General features: G+C 41.7%; 2 protein-coding genes across 2 annotated transcripts; both read right to left on the bottom strand.

Annotated features, from left to right (window-relative positions):
- On the bottom strand, positions 1–1,886 carry LOC149031941 (uncharacterized). Its single transcript, XM_089174205.1, has 2 exons — positions 1,809–1,886; positions 1–444 (listed from the first exon to the last, which is right to left on the bottom strand). Exons 1-2 carry the CDS (start codon positions 1,884–1,886, stop codon positions 1–3), a joined length of 522 nt encoding a protein of 173 aa, XP_089030331.1.
- A 990-nt stretch (positions 1,887–2,876) lies between these two features.
- Positions 2,877–3,626, bottom strand: LOC107073631 (uncharacterized). The gene has a single exon (XM_015334326.2). It carries the CDS (start codon positions 3,624–3,626, stop codon positions 2,877–2,879), a length of 750 nt encoding a protein of 249 aa, XP_015189812.2.
- Between the last annotated feature and the right edge of the window lie 7,281 nt (positions 3,627–10,907).

The following is a 10,907-nucleotide window of genomic DNA, read 5'->3' as shown; positions in this document are numbered from 1 at the left end:
TTAATCAAACACGTGGTCCTTGGTGTCCTTTTTGATTTTCTGCTGGGGTTGTATCAATTTTTTGCGTTTCTGCAGTTCTCGTAGATACTCAATATGCCAGCGTCGCCAGAAATCTTGTCGCACCTTCGTGATATGTTTCCATGAAGACAGTCGATTGGTTGGGGTTTTAACATAATCTTCCTCTGGTAATGTCGTAATAGGTCTTCCAACTAAAAAATGTGCGGGTGTTAGTGCTGTCACGTCATTCGGATCTGACGAGATAGGGCATAATGGGCGTGAATTTAAAATAGCTTCGATTTCGATCGCGAATGTAGTTAATTCTTCATACGTGAAGAGAAGTTCACCGACGACCCGTTTGAAATGGTGTTTGAAAGATTTGACGGCTGCTTCCCATAAACCTCCAAAATGAGGTGAGAGGGGTGAAATGCCACGATATTCTATGATCTATCGCGAAATCACGGACTCTTGTTTTATATTCGTCTGATTCCATCAGGGCGTACAACTCCCTTAAGGGTTCATTCTGGTTTATAATTTTGAAAAAATTAATTTTTATTTTTTGCATTTTTCGAAAGTAGACTTATGTAGAATTATCATACAAAAATTTTAGAACGATCCGAGCAGTCTAAGTATATTATTTTGCGACCCAAACACATAGAGATATTACAGATAGAGGAGAAAAACCATCTGCGATGGTGTAAGTGGAAATGTCTCTGCATGAATATAGCAGCAAAAAACAAAAGGTTGATATTGACCTGACAAAAACAGAATTACTTGAAAGATGTTTAGGTGGCCTCACATTTAAAATAATAATGAGTGCTTCAACAAATGCGTTTGGGCTATGGTGCCTAAACACCTATTTAATGGTAAAAAAATTGTTGAAATAGCTTTTAAATTGGCAGCTTGTATATTCAACGAAGGTTTTGATCCAATACTGAAAATAATGCACGTTTTGGTGATAAAACTTGACCCTATCGCAGTCAATTACGCTAGTAACCGCGGCAATACGCGCGTGCTCTCAGCCAATTGTTTAAGCGGAGAAGCTTTGATAGAGGCCAGGACACAACAAAAAAAGGCTAAAGTGAAAGAAAATGAGTATTTTGAAGAAGCAGAAGGCATACTGTATGGTGCAGGCATCGCAGAATAAGGTAAAGTCAGACTTTTTAAAAATTTGTTAAAAGAAACTTTAAAAGCGTTTTTCTCGAAACAACGTTTTTTCGGTTGGCGGGCATGATATCTCCGAAACTACTCAACCGATCCTTCTGAAATTTTAACCACATACTCTACACATGAATGGCTATCTCGCATGCTACAACCAAGTCAAAATATTAATATTTACTATCTTTTTTTTACAAAAAACTGCGAAAAAAATCAACGATTTTTTTTTTTTCGAAAAATTGCTGTCATTTTGTTTTGCTTTCATAAAAATTGATAGTTTTAGCATACCCGATAGCCATTGTCATACTAAATTTAAAACCGTTTAATTTTTTTGTTTTAGACCACCCGTTCTCAAATTTCGATGCCCGCCAACAGCATACCTACTTTTGACGGGTTCACGTTTGTCAACCATTTTGGATGTCAAAAAACGTTAAAAACAATAAAAAAAATTTTTTCTTTTACTTCTAGAGTGTATTTATCATACCCAACAACTTTCATATGTTTATGTATCCTACAAAGCCTAAAAAAAAATCGTGAAAATAGCCTTTTTTTTCGGCGTATAAACCAGAATGAACCCTTAATTGGTTATTAGCCCCGACGAAGTTGGTTCTGTTATCAGAATAAACGTGAGTTGGAACAGCTCTTCGACTCACAAATCGCCTAAAAGCGGCCAGGAAGGCCTCCGTAGTTAGATCGCTGACTAATTCGATATGTACTGCCTTTATAGTCATACAGACGAAGATACACCCGTATATTTTAACGCGACCCTTATTATAATATTTCTTTTCCTTCGCGCAGATCGGCCCGAAAAAATCTACTCCGACATGGGAGAATGCAGTGGCTTCCTGCACTCGAGAGCTTGGTAAATTCCCCGTTTTATACTGGATGCCGGATGCACGGAATCGGATGCAACGTACGCAATGACGTACGATTCTTCGCACCTAATTCTTGCCGTCGAGAAGCCAAAACCGTTGTCGAAGAGCATAGAGGGTAGTCTGTTTTGTTCGTGGAATTTTCGGATAAGGAGATCGGTGACGTGATGATGTGAGGGCAATAATATCGGACATCTCTCGTAGAAACTTAAATTTGCGTTTCGAAGTCGGCCCCCCACTCGAATTAAGCCTTCTTCGTCGAGGATCGGATTTAACGCGGCTAGTCTTGTGCTCTGTTTTTAATCTTTCTCTTTCGGCGTGAAATTGTTCACCTTGCACGATCTTTAAAACGTGTCGTTCCGTTTCTGTTATTTCCGCCGTAGACAATTCTCCCTTATACGAGTTAGTTTTAAGCCATCGTCGGCATCGAGCTACAATTTTCAATAATCGCGCGTAATTGGAGAATCGCTGAAATACATTTCCGGATTCAATTCGCGTCGTTATTACCGACAATCCTTTCACGTCCGGTAATTCGAGAATTTCCTTTTCCGTCGGGTTGGGCCATTCAGTCGCTGGTTTCGCAAGCCAGGGTGGTCCATGGAACCATGCCTCGTTCCTCAAAAAATCGCGCGGAAGTTGTCCCCTAGATAAAGCGTCCGCTGGGTTGTCCTCGGATCGCACATGTCGCTATGTGATATCTTCACAGATTTCATGTATTTCGCGCACGCGATTCGCCGTGTATAATTTTAACGTATTGGAGTCTCTTTTCAGCCAACCCAGTACAATCATCGAATCGGACCAAAAAGTTATCTTGTTGGGTTTCAATCCGCCGGCAGTCCGGACTTCTCTTTATAGCCGCGTACGTGTTAATGCTCCGCATAACTCTAAACGTGGTATAGTGGTATCCTTAAGGGGAGCCACTCGACTTTTCGCGCAAAGTAGACGTACATATTTGTTACCGAATTCATCTCGCGATCTTACATATAAGCAGCCGCCGTAACCAGATTGACTCGCGTCGCAAAAACCATGCACTTGCACGTCAATCGGGTCGTCGAGTGTAATGCGTCTTTCTATCGTTAAACTGTCAATTAATGTCAATTGTTCTGCGAACGTTATCAACGAGGTACGTAACGTACTGGGTACTGATTCATCCCAGTCGACGTGTGTTTTCCAGCAGTCTTGGATGAAGATTTTGGCTGTTAGAATGACGGGTCCTAGGAGTCCAAATGGATCAAAGATCTTTGCAACTTCGGATAAAATTCGTCGTTTGGTAATTCTTTCGTGAATATCTACTGGCGCGACGGAGTAGATTAAACAATCATAATGTGCGTTCCATGAAATACCGAGTGTCTTTAAAATAGGATTTTCCCCAGTGCAGAGCTCGACGTCGATGTTTTTTATGTCTAAATTTTTGAGCACCGGTCGGAAGTTAGACGCCCACTGTCGTATATTAAAACCGCCTCGTTTCAATATTTCAATAGTTTGATCGCGTATCTTTCCGAGGGTTTCGACATTATCAGTTTCCGTAATGAGGTCGTCCACGTATAGATCGCGGTTGAGTATTTCGGCTCCGAGTGGATATTTAGCACCTTCATCCATCGCGAGTTGTTTGATGGTTCGTATGGCAAGAAACGGTGCTGACGCTATTCCGAATGTCACCGTATTAAGTTCTGTACGATCCGAAAGGATCGTACGGTAATTAGCGGTATTCAAAATTCGCGCGAGTTATGTTACAAGGGTCCGAAATAGAGAATTACGAATACGCAAGAAAATAACGATAACGAATTTGTTTGGTTCGGATAGGCAAGTAAATAATCGAACTAAAAGCGTTGATTAAAATACTTCCGATTTATTTACGTCTTTACAATTAAGAAGCCTGACAGAGAATGATCGTCGCTGACGCGAAGGCAGCGATGGATAGCACCTTCCCTTGCCCTTTCATCGTAATCGAGCACCAGGAGGATGTTTAGTCTACCCATGCTGATAATGGGGCCGGCCGCCCGGGCATTCCAGAGGCCCGGTGGCGGAGTGATATGACTCCTCCCTGCCGAAGTTCGAGGACGTCCTTGTCCTTGACGTCCGTGGTATGTTGCCTCCCCCCATGCTGCCTCCCCCTGTTCTTACATTTATACAACAAGTAAACAAGCATGACCGATATCAGCAACAACACCAGTACAATCGAGGTTACCGATGTATGAAATTCCAATCCGAATGATTTATTAGGAGTTATGAATTTTGGGGTAGTTATTGTGGGTATTACCAAACTTTTCAGCGGTTCGAAATTCAGTTGATGATTCCTGATTATGAAAGGTTGTAAAAGATTAATTTGCTTTGCTTCTCCGAAATCTTTGTCGAGTTCGTACCCTTGGATTTGTAGGTTACCCCCCTGTACCAAATGTGTCCCCCTGATCATGGTTTCGTTGTTACCATACTTAATCTTTATATAGTAGTTGCTTGATATTAACGTTGAATTTTCGGTTAATTTGTAAACGAGCACCAGTGAAGAGCCCACACCCACAATGATCGGCCCCGTTCCGACGGCCGTTATTTATTGACATAAGTGTACTTCTTTATCAACGAGCCGACATTCCTTTGCATATAGCTTGATTGTAGGTCCAATTAAAGTCCAAGGTGTGGTAATAATTTCCGTTTGATTATTAATATTGATAATAGCAAGTCTTTGAATTAAGGCGAATTCAATGGGATTTAGGATAGGAATTTTAAGGGCATATATGATAGAGTCTTGGGTAAATACGATTGTTCCCCTAGTAAAGCGAAAATCTAACAAGCTATGATAATGTAACATAAGCTCCTTATAAGAATAAATACCCAAAAGGTGTGCACGAATATTTGATATTTGTTCGTATGTAAGTATTTCCAAATCGAATAATTGTTCCGAAAAGATGAAAGATCTTTTTATTTTGCCTAACAAATCGAGAAAATTTTGTCCCTGTATAATAAGCGTGGTTATTCCTTCGAAGAGATTAAATTTGATGTTTTGGTCATTCAAAGTTTTTGCCATATTTAACAAACTTCCGTTGATAATTCCTATGTTAGCGTTTATATCCTTGCCGATCTTATATATTACACTTATTGATTTATTTATCATGACTATATCCTCTTGCTGTTGATAGTTAAGAAGTTCTAAATTACTATTGATTTTTCTCAAATCTTCCGCATCCGGGTTCCCAAAAAAATATTTAATCGCAGTGCCCAATCCATCCACCAAGCCTTTCCTACTCCTTTCATTGAAAGGTGCTATCTGTTGTAAATTTTGACGTATTTCTTCACAAATGATTGCAACTTGTTTTAATAATCCTGATTCTTTAAGTTCTTGTTTTAGAGATAACATATGGTAATTAGTGAGAATTTGAGTATATATGCTTCTTAGATTATGAATGTTTACGTTGAAGTGTATGTGGTGATACTCTGCTATGATTCTTCCAACTCCTTGCCGATAATCATAATGGGCCGAACCAATGTCCCCCTCATTGTCACCCCTAGCGAGCATTGCCGTGAGTAACAGGATCAGTGCAATCCTCATCGTCCTGTGAAGAAGAGATCTTTCTTAATTTCTTGGCGCTTCGTAAATTATAGCGTCGGGGTTGACCATGTATATAACACTCTAACGCGGGACCCTTCTGTTCGTTTACAAGTACTTTCTGATATCGTGCTGCCGTTTTGTCACGCTGTTGTTTATGTGTTTTAATATAGATTTCTTTATTTTCTAATGTTTTATCGGAGTCGTTAGGTAATTTTTGCTTATTTATTTGCTTATTATATAAAGTGTTATAGAAAGGTAAAATTTCATTTTTCCGTATCTCATTATATTTCTCGATCGTGTCGGCCTCCGGTTCGATTACGTGTTTATGTAAATCTTCGTACGGTCCATATAAAAGGGTAAAAGGTGTAAAGTTTGTGGTTGAATGAATACTTTGATTATAAATTAAAATTGCTGTAGTCATATGGTTTTTGATCGTTTCTCCAGGATTTTGTTCCATAAGGATACTTAATTTCTCTCTTAGAGTGGAATGTAAACGTTCTATCGGTCCATTTGACGTATGGCGATTGATGGTGGTTTGGTGATAATCTATCTTGTGTATGCGGCAAAACTCCCTGAATACAGCCGAATTAAATTCACTGCCGTTATCTGTAGTGATTTTGTCTGGAAAATTATGATGTGAGGCAAAATGTCTTAATTTATTTAAAATGGTTGTGGCGTTTCCGTCCATTAGGTGATAGGCTTGAGCGTATTTGGAAAATATGTCTATCATCGTTAAGAATTTTTCTTTACCAATATGAAAAATATCCATGTGTATGTGTTACAGCGGTTTATTAGCAATTATAGGGCCATAAGACTCCGTTGTATAAGGTCTTCTTTCATATTTATTCTCTAGGCATAGTTCGCATTGGTTTATAAAATTTTGAATGATACGGTCCATGTTTAAAGTGTAAAATTTTCTTTTAAAGTGAGTTATAGTTTCCTGTATGCCGTTATGGTTTTGGTTATGATACTCCTCTAATTTTTTCACAAAGTTTTTTCGATCTATTACAGGTGTGTAGATGTTAGTTTTAATCAATTTCAATCTTTCTTTGAAATGTTCCTTGAGTATTTTATACATAAGGGTTTCCAAATTCTCGTCTGCAAAGTAAATTCCATATTGTTTATCAGGGTTGATGTTTTCTCTTAAAAATTTTAGTAATTGTGTCTCCGCATCATCTTTATTAATTTTGACCGTGTATAGTATTTTGAGTTTATCTTTGATCGTTTTCACCTCATAGTCTCTTCCTGATTTGATTATTACACCGTAATTAAACATGTGAATGTTCTTTTCCGTTATGGGCAAAGAGAAGTCTAGATTTTCATCCGATGCACGAACGGTTGCCATATCGTCATCCTTCTCCTGAGCATTGAGTTCTATCTTGCTTAAGGCATCTGCCACACTATTTTCACGACCCTTCCTATATTTAATGTCGAAATCATATTCTTCTAATTTAATTCTCCATCGAATTAGGCGAGTGTTGGGTGTCTTTAAGGACCAAAGCCAGGTAAGCGGCTTATGATCTGTCTCAATAGTAAATCTACTCCCATAAATGTATGGCCGAAAATGCCTACATGCTTCCACGATGGCCAATAGTTCCTTTTCTATAGTGGAATAATTTTGTTCCGCAGAATTTAAGGTTCTTGAATAGCATGATATAAGGTGTTTCTCCTGGGATAATTCGGCCCCGATTCCAACATTCGACGCGTCCGTAGTAATAATGAAAGGCTTCGAGAAATCAGGGTATGCTAGTACGGGCGCATTCGTAATTAACTCTTTTAACTTGTTAAACGCCCCCATGTAATCTGAATTTTGACAATCTATCTGTTAACCTTTAGTAAGTACCTTTGTAAGTGGCCTGGATATTGTAGCATAGTCCTTTATAAATTTTCGATAATATCCGGTGAGTCTCAGAAACGATTTCACCTCTTTTTGCGTTTTCGGAATGGGATACCTGACTATAGCATCGATCTTGTCAGGATTGGTCCTTATCCCCTCGGGTGTTATTATGTGTCCTAAGAATGGAACCTCCTTTCTTAAAAATTCACTTTTATCTATCTGAATCTTTAATTCGTACTTCCTTAATTCTTCCAATATGAGCTTCAAATGTTGTAGGTGTTCCTGCAGTGATTTGGAGAATATTACTATGTCATCCATATATACGAAACAAAATCGGTGTAAATATTTTCCCAATATTCTGTCCATCATTCGTTGGAATGTGGCAGGAGCGTTCTTCAGACCGAAAGGCATTCGGACATATTCGTAGTGTCCGTTTTGGACTGAAAAAGCCGTTTTCTCTATTGAGCTCTCATCTACAGGTATTTGGTGAAATCCCTGCGCTAGATCCAACGTGCTAAAGTAAGTACATTTACCCAAGTTTTCTAAGATTTCTTCCATCCTTGGTAACGGATATTTATCTTCGATAGTTTTGTCATTTAATTTTCTATAGTCGATGACCATACGCCATTTCCTTTTTCCGCTAGCATCTGATTTTTTCAGGACGACCCAAACCGGTGACGAATAAGGTGAGTTACTTGGCCGAATAATTTTGTCGTTTAGCAATTTTCTTATTTGTTCCTGTATAATTTCTTTCAGGTGATACGGATATCTAAAACCTTTGACGTAGATTGGATGGTCATCCTTCGTTCTAATGTTGTGTGTTACTGCAGTGGTTGCTGATAGCTTTTCGTTATCGCTGTAAAAGCAATCCCGATATTTACAGCATAGTGTTACTATTCTTTCTTTCTCCTCGCTGTTCTATGATCCGTCCTTATCATCGTCTTCGTATCCTGATGGTGATTCATAACGACGGGCTTACATTGCTCCGGTATATTATTCAAATAATCTATTTCAAAACTTCCTGTGCTGAATGTCCTGGTTTTATAATTTATACTTGCTTTCAAGTATTGTAAGTCTTTATTTCCGATTAAACAATCATATGTTGAGTGCCATCTCGCTATTAGAAATGTGATAGGCGTGTCGTCTCCAAATTCCTGTAAAATCGGAAACGTGAGAGCATGCGTACCCTGTGTTACCTTATGCACTGACCTTATTTCAAATTTATATGGGAAAATATTTTTTGAAAATAATTTATACGCTATTTCTGGATTTATGACAGATGATGATGCTCCAGTGTCTATGAGAATTTTCAACGGTGGGTTGTTAGTTATGAGGTGTGGCAATTCAGGTGAGCTTCCAATATTATTTAAATTGACTATATCTTTTCGGTGAGATTGGGGTCTCTTTTGAAAATTTTCAGCATCACACATTTCTTCCCTTCCGTAATTGTCGACGTTATCATCGATAAAATGCAATTCCTCCTGACATTCTGGTGTCTCTTCGCGCTCCTCCTGATTATGCAGTTCCTCTGAAATGAAATTCGGGGGTCTTGTGCTTCTAAAGAAATTATTCGCTCTTGGTACAAAGTTACTTGGCGTCGCAGATAAATTATTCGATTTATCAACTAGATTTCCATTTGGTCTACTAGTATTTCCGGTATCCCCCCTGAATGAAGGGACCTAGCTGACGTAAAAATTGGCCTAGGGGACCGAAGGCCACGCTGCGGACAACTCCCAAAGCCAAGGTTAAAGCAATCGTGCTGATGGCTGGATGGCACTTGGGTAAAGTGTCGCAAACGATGCCCTTGGGGTACCGGGCTACCCCCCCATTGTTCCTTAGTTTATGACCGCAACAGGCTCTGTGGTGATGGACCGTTTCTTTCCTGACTACTCGTTGGACTTACATGGAAACCACCAAAATTACACAAACAAAAACTCAAGCTGGCGTGGGGACTTCGCATGAAGAACCCACTCACGTCGATAAGACCCTTAGCGTTAAGGAAGAGGTATCGGCGAAAGCTGGACCCACAGACTCATCGCCTAAAACAAAAATAAGGAAAAACCGGAGCGGGGCTGCGAAGAGAAAGGCACGCAAAGCCAGATTGGTTTTGCAGGGCCCAACTCCTTAGTTGCACTGCGAAGATGAGGAAAAGGGAGCAGCCGCTGGTCAGGACCCTACCAAGAGGCCCAGACCTTCGGACAGAACCCCGCCGGAAAGATCCGCAGTTATAAAACTGAGTAGGGTCGCCGCAAGTCCTACTAACTACGCTGATGCTGTGGCTGGGGATATGAGGCTGGCTATCGCGCCGGTTGATTTCCCCGAAGTAGCTCTCCGCCAGGGGCAGAGTGTACTATTAGTGCGGGCACTCCTCGGGGCGCTGGACTCGATCCCAATGGATCAGGTAGTCCCACGATTCGAGAGGACCCGTTACGGGCAGAAAGTCCTCTGGATAACCTGCTTGGATGACCAGGCGAAGGCATGGCTTAAGGCAATTGTCCCGAGCCTTTAACCCTGGAAGGGAGCTCAACTCCAGGTGCTGGAGAGGGAATACCTCCTAAAGCTGAAAAAGATGATGGCGGTGTTCCCCGACACGGACGAGGACATGCCGACCATCTTTATGAGACTCCAAAGGCAGAACCCGGGACTCTCAACCTCCTTGCGGAGGGTGTGCGACCGTAGGGCTGTCCAGGGAAAGATCCACGCTGTATTAGGCGTGGATACGGCCTCTCTAGGCAAACTGAAAAAGCTGAAGCTCCCCCCTCACTTCGGTCTGGGTAGGGCCCGTTTTTACGAAGCCCTGGTCGGAGCGAAGGCGGGAGGGCAGGCACCCGCTCCGGTGAAGACCAAGAGTTATCCAGGGAGCAGACGCGCAGCGGGGGGTCTGGTGGAGTCGACTGCGGCTACAGGGACCACCGCTACGCAGAGAGCCGTCTCCAGAATGATGCTGAAGGAGCAGGAACTTGCCAACGCGTCACAAGCGCCTACTGACGCAAAGGACGCGGTGGTAAGGGCTCAGTCCGAGGGAAAAACAAGGGGCGGGGCGAAGGCCAGAGGTAGACCGCCCAAGGCCATCGCCTTGTTCAAGACACTCCGTGAGGAGACCCGGCGTGGTGTCCAACGGACCATTGCTGGGTCCCTAACGGGGCTGTCTACAACGCCCGAGGGGACCATAGAGGCCCCGAAGGCATTTGAGAGACAGGGGATCGAGGACGATGGCCGGTAGTGTGACCTATTGCCCTCTTTCCCAATTCACACCCCCTCCTATACCTATCCCCTCCTCCCCTCCCCTTCCCTCTCCCCAAATAAAAACAGAGAGAGAAGGGCGCACGCGCCATCACTTAGGGGGGTTGCGTGCCTCGAACTCTCAGAAATCAATCTGCAACACTGTATAGCGGCCTCGGCGGTTCTCAGCCAGAACCTAGCAGTGGAGCAGACAGACATATCACTCATATAGGAACCCTGGATCTATGGTGGGCTTATTAAGGGGATAGATCGCAGC

This window comes from Polistes dominula, unplaced genomic scaffold (assembly GCF_049000335.1).
Source record: "Polistes dominula isolate Pdom_NZ unplaced genomic scaffold, Pdom_raw_medaka contig_168, whole genome shotgun sequence".
NCBI classification, from domain to species: Eukaryota; Metazoa; Arthropoda; class Insecta; order Hymenoptera; family Vespidae; genus Polistes; species Polistes dominula.
This window is presented reverse-complemented; position numbering and strand designations above follow the sequence as displayed.